Below are 17,781 nucleotides of genomic sequence, written 5' to 3'. Positions count from 1 at the left end.
TCCGGTTTTGGTTGCCTTTCTGAACAAGGCCGAAGAAAACACCACTGACTTTGTCCCCTTAGTCATTAAACATGATGCTTCCAATGTTCATGCCCTAACTGAAGTACACAAACTTCATATATATCGTGAGCTAAATCCCATTTCCCCCCATAAAAAATCTTTACGACCCTTCCATTGCTGATACATTTGTATTAGATTTGCTTGCATTCATGGCTCACATCCTTCATTTTTGCTCTGACCCTGAGGCCAAAATAAATGACGTATTATTCATTCCCTCCAGCCTAGGCAGATGTGGTCAACGGCAGATCTTTGTAAGGTTGTCAGCCCTGATAAGAAATGGTCCAATTATTCAAACAAGACCCTTTGTCCATTTGATAAGCTCAGACCATAAACGCTTGTCCTGCTGATTTGAATGGAATATGTCTTAATATGCGAATGACTGCAGCTGCTATAAAAGCTAAGACAATTAGCTGTGATTGGTTGTCTGTCAGAAGACAAACAACAAGAACCTTCTGGGTTCCATTGGAGATAATACCATACGTCTAGAAAGGTGTGGCAATATTACTATCATGTTCATAATCTGTGTAACACAGGGTATGCGCCAATTACACCAAAAGACCGCCCCTTTTATTCCAATACTGACAAAAAAAATATGATCACTTTTAAAGGAGTTGCCAGTCCATTTTTTACTATTTCCGTTCTTAAGTTTATTTCAGAATTGGAGAATATTTGGGCCTTGAATTTCCTGAAAATGAAGCCTTAACTTTGATTTCATACTGTTATGCTGTGTGAATACAATTGTAGTAAAACGGAAATCCATTTGCAAAAGCAACAGTGCAATAGTATACCTTTTTTTGGCTTACTGTTGTTCTGCTTAAGCTTCTCCATCTGCTCTTCGTTTCTGCCTCAGCAACCAGCTGCACCACCCCTCAGTGCGACCATGCTAGGTGTACATCTGTCAGGCGAAATTTCACTTGTAAGACTTGACTCTCGTGATAAAAATGCAAATAAGTATACAGTATATTTTATGAACATCCCCTAAGACTGACAGGATAAGTGTCACTCTTATACAAGGGTTTCCCAACTTAGTTTGAGTCACAAACCAGTTTATTTTTCATCCAAAAAAGTTAACTTACTGACCACCATTGAGCATCCACAACCAGTTTGACTGAATTAACCATCCATTGTCGTCAATAGCAACCGAACCAAAGAAAACCAACTATGGATGTCAATACACCTCAACTTAAGGGAACTTTCTCCATCCCCAACATATGTTAATCCAAAGCAACGACCTTCTAAATTGTTGCGCCTTCTACACGTACCTCCATAAACTACAGCGCACCCATTTATCTGGATTAGCCTCCGAAAAACTGTTGCTACGCAAAGCGTAGTCACTTAGTTGTTAAGCACAGACATTGGGTTCCTTTCCCCCGCCTTTTCCTTCTCTGTCTCTCCACCTTTCCTCAGAGGGAAGCTCTTTGGGGGGCTTTGCTGTAGCAGCTGTTTGGTTCAGGTCTTTTCACCATCAAGCTGCCAATCCCTCCCTCCGACCCCCCCATGTGCTCAAAAGGTCTACCCGGGAGATTCATCCACGTACTGTCTACATTGCCGCACACAACGCCGTTTCAGACGAAAGAGTCGGCGGCCCAAGTGAAAGGGATTAGCCTTCACATGGCTTTTTCCCCAAGTTGCTCTACTGTGACCAAACGGGCCCCTCATTTACATACATTAGACATACGATCACCCCCCTCCCTCATGTCCGTTGTCATCGTATAAATTACAGGTGTGTCCAGGATGCCTGTTTGCGGCGGCTGTTAAACACGCAACAGGGAAAAAAAGTCTTAATTAAATCAAAGCGTATAAACCTGTCGGATGGCTCTAATCGACTGCCCCGCTGTGCCTTATCTGGAGCTACCACGGGATGCTCGTCCATCTGTTATGTCGATCGATACCTTCTCACAATACAGGAGAGATGGATTAGAGGCAATAAAAACACCCTTTTTTTGTCCTCCTCCATCACGGCGCTGTAAAAAAAAAGGGATCCTCCCGGGAGGTTTTGTTTTCATCGTAGTCATTTACATTTGTCTTTGTGAAAGGCAGCATAACGGCTATTGATATGTCAGGATTTGGAGAATTATCGGTGGGTATTTTGGCAAGTGACACTTTAACTACCAAACTCTGGATGTGAAACATGTTTAACAGTGAATTTTGAAAGTGATTTAAACAATGATTTTTTTCAATATTGAATCAGGACTAGGTATTGGTAGATCCGCAAAAATATGTGATAGTGACCTACAATGTTTCCTCTAATTTTTTGTTGGTCTGGGCAGAAAGACAACCTTCCTGAGCGCACTGAGTACCAGTGTGAGCGACATGATTGGTCGCTATGGACACACCAGTATTACACCTGCCATAAGCAGGTGCATGTCAATGTTCCCTCTAATTTTTCATGTAAAACATGCTGTAAAACACAAAAAACATAAGAGTGGACAGAGCTAATGCCACTGGCTGCCCCCTAAAGGGCGCCATTATGGGGAAAGTTGTTAAAAAAGTTGGGATTTTATTTACTGCACGCCATATGATTGCTGCTGTGCAGAGAAGACGAGAGTAGTGCGCAATTGGTGACCTATCTGACAATCTTTTTTTTATTCCTTAACCTTAGGTACTTCACTGTTGTGTATCAGGCTCAACCCTCCACACCCAACAAAGCCACTACCTCCTAAGCTTGGCTGACCTGTCCCCTGACTATGACCTCATGTTGGGACAGGTGAAAAGTTTTGATCCACCGCCTTCCCAGATGACCACTAGTGACTTTCGCAGCTTGCTCACTGTAGCAGAGGGTAAAGATCCTTAAATTTTTTACTATTAAGTAATACCAAGTAATTTTTTGTATACATTTTTTGGATGGATTTTTGTCCGTAAAGATCCATAAAAAAATTTACTGTTCAGTAATAACAAGTAATTTTTTGGTACACATTACATTGCGCAAATACACTTGGTTTAATTATGGTCATTTTCTTCCTTAGAAATCTTAAATTGGCCTTTTTGGTAGTCAATTCCTGCAGAGTCCACCTACTTATTTTCACTACCGATGGGTTTTATTGGAGCTAAATACAGAATACTTTAAATCAGTGGACAGCTAGAAAATTTTAGACTTCTAAATAATTGCCGCCTTGCATTTGTACAGTTTTTATCACTTAATAAGCATTGCAATCATTAATAAAGGGAACAATTGGCCAAAGTTGAAATTAAACTGCCTTTTTCTTTCAGGAACACAGGTAGCTAAACTTTAAAAACATATGTATATATGGTCGACATCATCATCAAAAAAACAAATTGAAGAGTAGCCCAAGGATTTATCGCAAGCCTCTTAATGTCTTTATAGTTTACTCTGTATTCCTAGAGATTTTTGAAAGTGGGGGTCATTGAAAAAAAAAATGAAGTCTAAGTAGCCTGTCCATTTGATGCCGCTCAATTAAATGTCAATATCCTATTAAAAATAGAAAAATGGAAAATCATCTATCAGGGAATGTACCATTCGCATTAGTCCTCGTCCTCAAGAAGGCCCATTACAGGGTTCAAATAAAAACGATGCATTTTTCTTTTTTTTCTGACCTTGTGATTCCATTAGGCAAGGTATTTTCTACCTCTCTCTCTCTCTCTCTCTCTCTCTCTGTTATCTGCCCCCACTCCCACTCAGGACCCCCAACTTCTGGAAAAAGTCCCTTTTTGAGCCCAAGTACCGTATTTTCACGATAAGGTGCACTTAAAAGTCTTAAATTTTCTCCAAAATAGACAGTGCCCCTTATAATCCAGTGCGCCTTATATATAGAAAAAAAAACAGAAAACCAAAAACGAAAAACCACCACTGTCGGATATTAAAAAAAACACCAATGCCTGAACTGTGCAGATGCCATCTTAGTTTACAAAATCTTCCATGATATACCCCCCCCCCCCCCCCCACTGCAAGATTTCATACAAAAAAATCCAAAACATCAACAACGGCTGGCTCTAGAGGTGACTGTGTTGTGAGTGCTTCATACCTGGAAGTCAATAGCAATTACTGTATTTTCACGACTAAAAGGCGCACTTAAAAGTCTTAAATTTTCTCCAAATAAGACAGGGCGCCTTATAATACAGTGCGCCTTATATATGGAAAAAATGTCGTTCATTGAGGATGCGCCTTATAATGCAGTGCGCCTTATAGTCGTGAAAATACGGTACATGCAATATTTGAACTGAAACTATTTGAGAATTTTCAACCATAGCATCTGTCTGTGGATTTCTGGCACACAGCTGTGTAGTAGTCTTAGTGGAAATAACAAAACACTATCAAAAGGGCAAACCAAAGAGTGCCGGCCGGCCTAGTTGTATTCATGCCCCCCCCCTCGCCCCACCTCATATTGATCAAGTCACATCAAAGGACTGGCGTATCTCTAATGTAGCTTGGCCTGCTTTCTAAAGAGCTTTTTCCACTTTGATGGGGGATGATGGTATTGATAGCACTGTCACAATGCAAGAGTGCATCTTCTTGTTTTTCTACATGGACGCATAATGAAACCCAGCATGCTTTTTATCACTCCAGCGTAAAAAACCCGCGCCTTTGCGCAAATACGATTCGCCAAGCGGGGTCCCATTCGCTCGCTGGTGAAGATGGAGCTTCTCATTAGCGTTAAGGCTAGTCTAAACACTTGTCCATTATAAGAAGACTCAATGGGCTTTTCAAACTTGTTTCATATGATTAGATGCTATCTACTTAAAGCTATTGTGCCAAATGATGAAAGTACTTTTATTAGTGATCAAATTCTAGATTTGGCTGCACGTTAAGAGGTAATGGAGACAATAGAATCTCTGTACATGAAAAGTAAGCTTTACATGTTCCCTCAAATTCTAGACTGAAAAAAAGGCATTCCCTTAGAGCAGTTTTGGAACAAAAACACTAGTTTTTTTTACTGTAATTTCTAACAAAACGCCTTATATTTTACCCAATATTCCCTTTGGAGTAGCTTTGTTGTTATTGTACAAGTGTTACTTATGTCTAGTATTTTTTTTTTTAGACTTTTCTGGATAGATACTGTATTTTCACAACTATAAGGCACACTTAAAAGTCTTAAATTTTCTCCAAAATAGACAAGGGCGCCTTATAATCCAGTGTACTTTATATATGGAAAAAAAAATAAAATGTGTCATTCATTGACGGTGTGCCTTATAATGCGGTGCGCCTTAAAATGTGGTGCGCCTAATAGTCGTGAAAATACAGTATGTGGTGTTCTATATTGCCAACTAAGAGTTGAAAAAAGAACATTTTACATTTCAAAAAGTTCAGATGGAGTTGTCTTATCTCTTACTGTACATTAAAACAACAAAAACTTTTTAAAAACATTTTATATTCTTCCCATGAAGTAAAGTATCGTAGTTACCTTAATATATGAATAACAAGTAATCTTGTTACCTTTTCAGAGAAGTATTCAAACTGTTTATGTTTCAAAAGTAACTCAAAACTTCACTGCTTTTTGTGTTCATCCCAGAAAAGCGGCGTCGGAGCATGGAACAGATTCCCCTAACGGCGAGGATGGTCATGACACACCTGGTGAACCATCTGGGCAATCATCCTCTAAACGGAGGCCCGGCTCTCCTCCATAGCCTCGTGAGCGAAAATCACGACAACCCGTACGTGGAGTGCTCCGAACTGTCCTCCGAAGTCTTCAAAAGCCCCAATCTTCAGCTCTTTGTTTTCAACGACACCACGCTAGTGTCCTACCTGCAGATTCCGGCAGAGACGCCCGCTTTCGGTCCGCCGTCCTGCCCATCCTCACAAGTGCGCGTTATCGTCCGAGACATTTCGGGTAAATACTCGTGGGATGGAACCATCCTGTTCGCCACCGACCCAGAAGACGGAGAAGTTTTTCATTCTACCGGAAACACAATGGCACACAACAAGTTTTGCCCTACCAAAGGCCCCTCCCACGATCATTTCTCCGTATCCGAATCCATCCCTGAGGACGACGAAGTGGAGGATGTGGATTTCCTGGACAAACTTTTAGAGGAACTCGGTCAAACCAGCCCTGAGTGCCTCCCCAAAGCACAATTCAAACTCAATCGCCCAGCCCACTCGCCCTTAGGCATGAACTTGGATCAAGAACGTGCCATCATTAATGCCATTCTTCACCAGACTCAGCAGGAAGAGGAGCAAGTGAGAAGGTGGGATGGCGACGTGAGTTTTCGGGCATCCTGCCAGAGCGAACCGTCCCACCAGGAACCCAAGGCGCCTTTTTATTATTGTCGACTTCTGCTCAATGACCTCGGCATGAACTCCTGGGATCGAAGGTACATATACACATATACATATACATATACATATACATATACATATACATATACATATACATATACATATACATATACATATACATATACATATACATATACATATACATATACATATACATATACATATACATATACATATACACATGTATACATGTATACATGTATACATATATACATATATACACATACATATACATCCATATTCCTATACATATACTTAGATATTCCTATACATATACATACATATTCCTATACATATATACATATACACATACACATACATATACATACATATTCCTATACATATATACATATACACATACATATACATACATATTCCTATACATATACATATTCCTATAGATATTCCTATACAAATACATATTCCTATAGATATTCCTATACATATACATAAACATATTCCTATACCTATACAAATACGTGTACATACACATTATAATTTATTTTTAGAAACACTTTTATTGAACGATAAATCCTAATATTATCACAGTTTGGATAGATTGTCATACTCTTAGTATATAACATACTATTTCCATTTATGTTATCTTCCATATAGCCGACAAGTAATTCAATTGTTGGCTTATGACTCTTAAGAGAGTCATTCTAAAAGCCTTATTAATCCTCCTCTCCACAGGGTAAAAGTACATAAAGGTCTACCATGCACGGCCACATTTTTATGATGCCACCCGCAAATTAAAAAACTTGCACCTCTTAAATGTGATGGCATAACATGCGCACAGCTTGGGAGATTGCCACTTGCACCTGAGGCTTTTTCAATTAGGCTTAAAGGGAGTAGTTTGAGATTTTTTTTTTTTTTTTTTATCTCCATATTTGATCAAATAGCCATGAATTCTCTATAGTACTTTTTGCATATTTGCAAATACTTTCCCCCTTACAAAAAATACAATTTTGGAATTACGCTAGTGATATTAAGGTTTTATTTTTTTCTTTATTTACTGCACAAAAATAATAAATATGGACTAACTTTGTACTGTTTTTGGCTAAACAGGAAAAACTTTCATTTGCTAAAGAAGAACTCCAAACTTTTAAGGGAACTAAAGAACTTGGATTCTCGACAATGGTGAGTCATTTTTGTCATTTATTATTTATCTATATCAGTAATATTGTTGCTGTACTCTATTTTTCATATTGTGACTAACATATAATCTGTTAAAAATGGAAAATATTGAAAAATGTAGGCCTGATTTCCACTTTGAGTGACTACAATTTGTGTCTCTTTCACTTAAAATGTCTTCTTTTCTTGTCCTTAAGTCGAGAAACTCACAAGATCGCCGTGTTCTACATTGGTGAAGGCCAAGAAGACAAATGCTCCATCTTGTCCAACAGTTCCGGCAGCCAATCTTACGAAGACTTTGTCTCTGGGCTGGGCTGGGAGGTACTTATTAACAGATGTATTTGTATTCATAACAAAGTGGACCTATTTAGTCATGCAAGGTGTTAATCAGAAAATATATATTCATCAGGTGGACCTGGCCACACACTGTGGTTTTATGGGCGGCCTCCAGAGGAACGGCAGCACGGGGTTAACCGCACCTTACTATGCTACTTCCACTGTGGAGGCCATCTTTCATGTCTCGACGCGTATGCCATCTGATTCTGATGATTCACTCACCAAAAAGGTACCTCATAAGTAAAAATGGCAACCTTGGACCATTTTAGATATAATATTTAGATTTTTTTGTTTATAAATGGATTTAAAGAACTGGATTAAAAGCCCTGAATATTCAGTTTTTAATAGATCTAAAACAATGTTTATTTTAGCTTTTTTTAAATACATTTTTAGATTTTACTAAATGATTTTTGAACTAAAAACACAGAAAAAAATGATTAAAAATTTATAATTATTGACTTAAAAGGGGGTAAATCAGGAAATTTAATATACATCTATACTCTTCATTTTAATTTGATCCTAAAACAGAAATTCGGCACTCATAATTTACTTTCCCGGGCCGCACAAAATGATGCAGCGAGCCAGATTTGGCCCCTGAGCCGCCACTTTGACACAAAAGACAAAAAGTCCATTAACTGCAAAAAAATTGCAAAAAAATTACATCCAAGACTGCATTAAAAGAATTATTGACACAAACATAACATTAGACAAAATTCTGAAATTCTACAGTTTCCCACAAAGATCAGAAAATATAAAAACTAATACATAACTTTCTCCATCTAGTGCCAAAGCTAATAGATCCAATTAAATGTAGCCTGAATTGACTCTTCTTTGTAGGCCAATTTGACTTTTGACAGAAAAAGTTTAATGCAGTGAAATGACCACACAGTCCCGCTTGCCTTTATTAGTTGTCCACATAAAGACACATGTCCTTCAGCTTGGTGTTAAGCTGTGATCGGTAGGTGTGACTCCAGAGTGTGACCATTGATTAGTGACCCTGGCAAGCAGGCATGACGAGTCGAGAGTGGCAGCTTTGCGAGTGCATTTGCCGCTGGGGTAATGACTATGATTCTGCTATTCCCCGCCCCCCTCCCTGCGTGCTGTGACCAGGGCCCGGATTCAGCCATTATCTCTGGCCGCTCCAGCGGGCGCCGGACGGATGCCGGCAGGATTCTTTTATCCAATTTCTGCTGCCTCCGCGGGAGCGATCAATTGGCTTCTGCGGTCAGATTCAAGACTGTAGTACACAAGGAACAGTTAGCGCGTAGAAATGAGCCGCAAAGGCCTCTGCCCATGCTACCAATCTTCTCATACGGTACCCTGCTGGGAAGGGAAATTAATCAGGCCTCCCCCAGATCTAACCCTAGTTCAGTCCTGCATGGACCTTGTGCCAAAAAATACCCAACTACAAATTCCAAAACCTATACCGAACTTGTGCTTATTTATGGGTGGGAAATAGGCATTAACTTTTACAATTTAGGGTGTTTTTTTGCTGGGTTTTTTTCTGCATCAGTCTTTAAAAGTGTAATGAAGTCTTAAATCCAACTTTTTATTCTTCAGATTTTAAGTTGAAACAGCCAAATAATACACAATGAAGAGAAAAAAATAGATATAAGTTGGATTTTTTTGCGGCCAGATTTTTATTTAATCAGAAACTAATAACAAACATGAGTTAAAGTAACAATAGACTAAATAGGGTTATGTTAACATAAGCTTTTCGGATAATTATTGCCTTTTAAAAGTTGGTCCGAGTTGGGTTAGGGGGTTTATTAGATATACAAGTCGTACTTAGAGTATTAGTTGCAGACCCAGCCAAACTATGGAAACAAAGTGCGGCTTATAGTCCGGAAAATACGCCACTTGTCAAATAATCCTGGGCCTACAATTTTTCCTAATGTTTTTGGTAAATTGTATTAACCAAGGTCTTCAGAAAAAGCCATAAAAAGTCTTAAATTGTGCTTTTCCAAACCTGAAAAGACCCCCTTTTATCTATCCATTCCACCATAAGAAATACTTGCTTATGCTTTCTTAACCAAACTATATACAACCCATTTTTTTCAGTGCACTTTCAATACTTCCAATGGTTGTTGAAGTAGTAGGAATCCAAAAAGAAATAAAAAAATAGGCTTCATCTCTGCTTGAGTGGGATGTTTTCCATGTCAATTTAAAAATAACGCTTTAGTCCAGCCGTCTTCTACTTTACTGCCTGGGGCCAAAGAGACATACTGGGATGTTCTGTTGGTAAAAAAAAGGAGGATGAGTGGAGGTCAAAGCAAACAACCAAATCAAATGTGAAGAAGAAGGGGGGGGGGGGCACAAATTCCTCAATCCAATTGTGTGTTGTTGCGCAGCACAGACTGCCGCAGTAGCAGCTGGCCTCTGTAATGCATTTATGGAAGCAACTTGCCCAGTTGCGGTCAAACTGCGCATGTAGGTGTGTATGTGCTTGAATGTGTGTGCGTGATAGCCAAAGCTTTTTCAATCTGAAGCTTAAATTGGTAACCGAAGGTTGTTGTTTTAGGTAAAATAAATAGTATGGGTGGAACCCTTTTGGTGGAACAATTTACAATACAAAGCTCACTAAAATGATCTTACGATATAGCGATACAGAAAATATTGGTTCATAGGTCAGGAAATCATTCTGTATTATTGTTAAGTACAACTATTTAACAGGGGAAAAAAGTTTGGTGACTTTATGAGTAACTAATGAGATAGTGTGTTATTTTGTTGGTGGGAAATGGAGCTAGCACCATGGACAGTTCCATCTTTTTCTATATGATACATCCATTCTTGGCGAGAGTTCATCAATTGTGATATATAACTATGGCGATACAGAAATTGTCGGTTCATGGGTCTGTATTATTCTTAAGTACAACTATTTAACAGGGAAAAGAAGTTTTGTAACTTTATGAGTAGCTAATGAGATAATATTGTGTTATTTTGCTGGTGGAAAATGGAGCTAGCACCATGGACAGTTCCATCTTTTTCCTTACGATGCATCCATTCTTGGCTAGAGTATATTAATTGCGATATATATCACTATTTGGACATGTAACACCCATAAACAGGAGTCCTCAGTCTTCTCAGATCCTCTCATATTTTGCATCCATCTTTTATTGAGCCTCAACATGTAGGTGGAAGGTCAAAAGCAGCTAATTGGCTGGCCTCCGACACCCTTTGACTTCACATTCTTTTCATATAAATAAATAACCAAGTCCTATTTCTTTCCCCATTTGCTTAACAAGTAAATAAATTGGAGTATAAGCATCCTAATTAAACTTGTTACTCCTCTCATCCAAATGCTAAATATCTTAACCCAAATTAACACCACATTGCTAATTGTTCGAAGCAAATACATATTCAACATTTCCCTGAAATTATCCTAGTGACTGACTTGGTTTTAATACCTGCGAAGATAGAGAACGGTAATCAACATGCCGTGCGTTTGTTTAAGATTAAAGAATTAGCATAATTAAGGGCTCATAATAGAATGCACTAATTGCATTTTTGGTGGCAAGGGCATGTTTTCTAATGGCTCATTAGTCCCATAGTACATTGGCAGATGTTTTCATCTAAGCAGAGTCTTAATTTTCAGTGTCTATGACACCAAGTCAACAAAAAAAGTTGCTAAATTGTCCGTTTATATGCGATTTAGACTTATTTAGAAGATACAATACATGGTAGCTGTGTTTTTATTTATCTTTGGATGAAGCTCTTTACCTATTTCAAAAAGTAGCGTCAGTCAATTTCCTGCTCTTTTAAGTGTACACTCTTGTCCTGCCTGCTTTTATTTATGTTTCTGAATAGAGTGGTAATGGGAAGCAATTTATTCTACGATGGGTAAGTTAATTGGATTTGAATTATTGGTTTTAAAATGCTCAATTTTCTGCATTTTTGCTTGTCAATTTCAATACACGCTTAAAACACTATAAAAGAGTCAATCCTTAAAGGTAGACCTGTGTTTAATTTGTTTACAAAGTTTGGAAATTAATGATAAATACTGGACTTGTGCTTGTACCTGCTGTATTAGTTATTTTATATTGTTTATTAAAAAGGCTTTCAACCAGAAAAAAACATTTACAGCAACAGGTAAAATGCTGGAGGAAAATTTATTTTGCTTCAAAATAGAACACTGACCGGTTATAAATGACCAATCTACTATATAAAGTTAATAAAGATAGGAAAAATTATTGTCATATTTTTGGAAAGGCATTTTTTTCCACCAAAACATAATATAATCATGCGTTAAAATTTCAAAACACACAAAATAAAATCTAAATACATAGACAACAATAGGCTAAATAGCTATTTGTTAGCTTAACATGTTTTATAGCCTAAATAAAACAAGATAATAGTTTGTCATTGATCAGAAAGAAGAAGAAAAAACATAAGTCGCACTTGAATGTAAGTCGCAAAATAGGAAAAAGTCTTATTTATAGTCCGGAAAATACGGTAAGTCACATCCATATTTCTGTCTACAATTTTGGGTCCTAATAATAAAGCAATTGGATAAATAATTGCCATATCCTACGACATTAATGTTGATTGTCTACATCACTATTACAGGAAAATGAGTGCAGATGCGGTGGTGGCCAATCTCTTGATTAATTTGATTTTGTTTGTTTGGCAGCTTCGTCACCTTGGAAATGATGAGGTACACATTGTGTGGTCAGAGCACACCAGGGATTATCGGCGTGGCATCATTCCAACTGACTTTGGAGATGTTCTGATTGTCATCTATCCCATGGAGAACCACATGTATTTCATCCAAATCATGAAAAAACCACAGGTAAGCAACAGTCTTAGTTTTCTGTGCAACTATTATGCAAACACATTTGTTAAGTAGACTTATCCATGTATATGTATATGTATATGTATATGTATATGTATATGTATATGTATATGTATATGTATATGTATATGTATATGTATATGTATATGTGTATGTGTATGTGTATGTGTATGTGTATATGTATACGTATATGTATATGCATATATATGTTTTATTGTCATTATACAAGTATAATGAGATTTAAAGCTTTCAATACTAAATAGACATCGCTTAACATACTTGAAATGCTTAAAAAAGCATCACAAACTTTACTTAATTCACATTAATTTATTCTGTCTATTATTTCACTCACCCGTAAATCTATTTTACTCAACATTCCTCTTTTTTTTAATTACATTAACTGCTATGCAAAGTGTTGCTATTCAGAATGATATACATGCAAATAAAAGCTCTTGTGGGTAATATTAAACGTTATAGTAGCCTTAGCTTTTAATTAAATGCATTAATTATAAATAAAAAGACACCCTTCCCAAATTAAAAGCCTACCAAAGACCAGAAGCACTTTGTATTTTGAAATAAAATCTTAATTTGATGGTCCCATCATCCCATCTGTCAATGTAGTTTTGTGACCAATCAATTAATAATAATCTACTTTAAGTCCTTTTGTTGTATAATTTGACTTGCTATTATACTCTTTAAATTACCAAGTTGAAGACAGCAGGACCTTTTAGGAGGGACTTTGACATTCCCGTCAACTTCCAGGTCAATGACCATTGGGCCTCAGTGATTAAGGGCCGGCGTGAACAGACGCGTGTGCCCACACACTCGCTAGCCGCTGCTAAAATGCTGATTGTGGCTTTGTGTTTGTTGTGTAGCTCAATATGGGGGCATTGTTAGCTATTGATTGTCATTTTAATTTCATTTACCATACGTTGATTCTCATTCAATACATGCGCCTGTCATGCATAGTTAGACAGCATCCACTTAAGGATTGAAGCGCCTTTAAACAGATGGAAAAACGGTCAGTGTGAATTTTTTAATCAACCTTATTTATGGAATTTACATGGTTTCAGAGGATGGATTAAATTAACTTTAGCTCATCAAGCTATTGGCGTCTTGTTTTAAAAGTATCGACTTTGGTCATAAGATGAATCCGATCCAGTGGTGAAGTGGGTTTTTAGTAAAATCGTGCTTTTCAGGGGCTGTCAATCAAAATGTAAGCACTAGTAACTACCGTATTTTTCAGACTATAAGTCTAATCAGCCCCCTCAAAAAAATCTATCTATATATATATTTTTTTTAATATATAAGTCGCACTGGTGTGTAAGTGGCATTATTGGAAGGGACATTTTTTTATCAGGTCAGAAATCAAGAACAAACATATGTTAAAATAACAATAGTAAATGAACAGGCTCTATAGGCATCCGTTAAGATTACACTTAAGATAGCTTTTAAATAAATTAAAGAAAAAAAACAACATAACATGCTGTCAGAGAGAGAAAAAACTGATATTTGGTTCACTTGAGTCGCAGATAGCCTGGAAAATACAACCATAATAATAACATTAGTCATTTTTGTAACCACAGCATTTCTTTAGAAGGTACCATCAGGGCTCACTTTGATAGTACTATACCGATTATATATATTTTTTGGTCACATATCTTGAAAAAAGTTGAATTGGACTCAAAATTGAGCATGGGAACATCTCTACTTGTCTGTTTTTACATTTTTTTTCTCATGAATTTTCCCAGGTTCCATTCTTTGGGCCTCTTTTTAACGGCGCCATCATCAACGGTAAGCTGCTGCCAAGCTTAGTGCGGGCCACTTGCATCAACGCCAGCAGAGCTGTCAAATCCCGACTCACTCTCTACCAGAGTTTGTATCCTTTTCTTCTTACTGCTCCCTCCATAAACACACATTTTCCTCCCACCAACATAGTATTTTAAAAAACAAACATAAATATCAGTACATTTTCTAAAACCTCTCGATTTACAACCAAAAACAAAATGATATTTTCAGCATAGTCAGCGTCAGGGCAATGTACAGAGACTTGAATCTTGATCTTTATTGGCTGGTCAAATTTGCATACAGCTATTAAGCCTAGGCTGTTGCACAGCCTGAAGCGGCGCGGGGGACTACGTGGACCTGTTTGTCGTACGAGCACAGATAATGTGTCATCATCTATTACTGCCATTTTATAGAGCACAAGGAGGGCCCAAATTAGAGCCACATCTACCAATATTATACACACACACATACACACATACACACACATGTAGAGACCCAACCGTGTTCCGTTAAGGGCCTGACTCCAGCTGTAGTTGTCAGTTGGTTTAAAGGGAATGTAATCACCAATGGAGATAAATTAGCATGTGAATGCCAGCGGCACTGGATTGGGAGGGGAGATTTGAGGTGTGGGTGGGTGTGTGTGTCTATGTATTTGTGTGTGGGGAGTGGGGAGTGGGGGGGTGGATGTAAGAGGCTCCGGATGGCCCCTGGAGGGGGAAACCTGATCTCTCATAACACCCTGCTTCTTCTCGGACAGCATGTACAGCACTGCCTCACCGCAGCCCTTCAGACGGTTGCTATGGTAACTTTACCCCCCCAGTGTAGTTTTGGGGAGAGGGTAGCATCTATTGTTTTTATGTTGGAAAGTCAATGTTTCCTCAAAGTTGAAATTATTCAGTGTATAGTGTGTTTTTAGGCTGATAAGTCGGAGCAGATGAAGATTAGACAAAAATATATATGTTGCACTGGAGGATAAGTTGGATTTTTAATTGATTAGAAGCTAAGAACAAATATTAATATTTTAGTAGTAACATGGAGGACATGGTGAATAGATATGTTAATCTAACTGCTTTTTTTAGATAGATATATCTTAAGAATAACATAAGAGGGTCTGGTCAAAGTGAAGAAAAATATATATACGTACATATTATATGTCGTAGTTGAGTATTATTCAGTACACATTGAAGAAGAAAAATATATAAGTTGCACTAGACTAAAAATATATACATACGTACATATTATAAGTCACAGTTGAGTATTATTTAGTACACAATAAAGAGGAAAAATATATAAGTAGCACTAGACTATTGGCTCTATTTTCAGGAGTTCAGGTTTTTATTTGATAAGAAACCAAGAACAAACATTCATTAAAGTAATAATAGTAACTGCAAAAACAACAGGCTAAATAGGCATCTGTTAACATGTGTTTTTTAGATAGCTTTAACCTTAAAAAATAACCAAAACACAAAAGTCTTTGGCCCTAGTGAAAAAATAAACATTTATTAGTCCCACTACCCCGCCAAACTTTGAAAAAGGTGCGATTCATAGTCCGTAAAATCCGATGAATAACCCCCACGTTGCCTTACAGTCGAATGTGTAAGTATGTATCTGCTGTTGCACATCTTCTGGTCCTCACATTGTCTCCATCAGGCCTTGTGTTTGTATCCCCCGAGGCGTGCTGAGTGACAGATGTCTGTTACCCAACGCCAAGAGAATTAGCCCTGTGTGTCTCTCGGGGCCAAGCGGGGGAGGAGCCAAACGCATAGTTCCCGCCCCTATTAGCCTCGAAAGAAGTGTAGGGATGTTATGAAGAACTTTCCAGGGCCTTGAAATTCTCACCTAGCATTCCTTAGGAGAAACGTAGGCTAGTCAAGTTGGTCTAGAGAAGGGAGTCGATTTTAAGAGTTCTGTTGATAGACTTCCGGGCATTTTGCCGTCTGAGATCCGTGCCGAATGACGTGCCAGGCTCGCCAAACACGCTTGCCAGTATCCGCTTGTCCTTCTGCTGTTTGTCTGAAGTGAAGGTTAAGGGAAGTAATGAATGACTACTTTGGTCTGACCATGTCTATATACAACAAAAAAAATAAGGCTCAAGTCCTTGAAGGCCTTTCAGTCCACAAGCTTTCCCTTTTTTTCCCGACGCCGCTGTGCATTTTTCTATCTTCTTTTTTGATACGCGGCTCTTTTATCTTTCATTGTGGAACAATGGCCGCCGCCACCCATTTCCGGGCGAAATCCTCATCCTTAGTTTACCCCAGCACAATGCTTTAACACTCGGTAGGCTGCTCTCTAGCTGTGAGGCCACTCTCCAAGGTAATTAGTTGAATATTTCTTCAAAGAGAAGCTGTATGACCCCCATGTGTCTTGATAAAAGGCCAGAATGACGCTCCGGCCCCCCTCTCTCGCAACGTATCAAGGCTGGAGAGGACTCCGACAGTCTGTTGTAACACTCCTAGGATCTCTCGGTCTAATAGGATTTGTTGTAGAAAATGACCACCGGCTACATTTTTCCAAAAATACAGGCACGGGAGGGTTTTTTTTACAGATAAATCCTTCCCTACCCTCGACACATAAACTCTATGTACTCTTTTCGTCATATCTTTAGTAGTTCTTTTCTTTATGTGGAATCTTAGCTAGGTTTTTGTATCGTTCAATTTTAATTTACCTAATATCGCCTGTCAAGTGCAATCAATTATCCAACAATAAGCCTCTTACGGGCAACTCGTAATGTATCATTTATTATTTAAGGCGGCTGATGGAAAATGCAGCTGGCCTGGCTTTTTTGGGGTTTGTTTTTTTGCGCATTGTACTCTGTCGTTTTCAATTGCTTTTTAAATGCTTTTGACTGCTAAATGTCTGTTTTCATCCAAACGTATTTCCGTCATTTTATCAGCGACAAAGTGAATGTCATTTGTCGTCTCTTTTAAGGAGCGGCATGTAAAAATGAAGTATGAAGTATTAATGTATTTTCTCACGTTTAAGCCTTATTTGTAACTCAAAAAATGACTGAATCAAATGGTGACAGAGTTTACTGTTGAAACCAGCTCTCAAAATTATATTCATGAGTTTAATATCTAAGTACTCTTGAAAACAGTAGATATTTAGATATTAAACTCATGAATATAATTTTGAGAGCTGGTTTCAACAGTACTTGGATATTAAACAGTACTTAGATATTAAACAGTACTTAGATATTAAACAGTACTTGGATATTGAACAGTACTTAGATATTAAACTGTACTTAGATATTAAACAGTACTTGGATATTAAACAGTACTTGGATATTAAACAGTACTTGGATATTAAACAGTACTTAGATATTAAACAGTACTTAGATATTAAACAGTACTTCGATATTAAACAGTACTTCGATATTAAACAGTACTTAGATATTAAACAGTACTTGGATATTAAACAGTACGCGAGAAAATTTAGTAGT

The 17,781-nt window shown here is 37.8% G+C and overlaps 1 protein-coding gene across 1 annotated transcript in view; it reads left to right on the top strand.

Annotated features, from left to right (window-relative positions):
• ralgapa2 (Ral GTPase activating protein catalytic subunit alpha 2) overlaps window positions 1-17,781 on the top strand; it is a 66,360-nt gene that overhangs the window by 25,756 nt on the left and 22,823 nt on the right. Inside the window, exons 33-39 of the mRNA XM_077730873.1 lie at window positions 2,663-2,840; window positions 5,529-6,327; window positions 7,361-7,432; window positions 7,624-7,747; window positions 7,836-7,991; window positions 12,393-12,551; window positions 14,306-14,433. Coding sequence (XP_077586999.1) covers window positions 2,663-2,840; window positions 5,529-6,327; window positions 7,361-7,432; window positions 7,624-7,747; window positions 7,836-7,991; window positions 12,393-12,551; window positions 14,306-14,433 — 1,616 coding nt within the window. The remainder of the gene's footprint in view (window positions 1-2,662; window positions 2,841-5,528; window positions 6,328-7,360; window positions 7,433-7,623; window positions 7,748-7,835; window positions 7,992-12,392; window positions 12,552-14,305; window positions 14,434-17,781) is intronic.

This window comes from Stigmatopora nigra, chromosome 13 (genome assembly GCF_051989575.1).
Source record: "Stigmatopora nigra isolate UIUO_SnigA chromosome 13, RoL_Snig_1.1, whole genome shotgun sequence".
NCBI lineage: Eukaryota > Metazoa > Chordata > Actinopteri > Syngnathiformes > Syngnathidae > Stigmatopora > Stigmatopora nigra.
The sequence above is the reverse complement of the archived record's forward strand: the minus strand, read 5'-3'. Positions and strand labels throughout refer to the sequence as shown.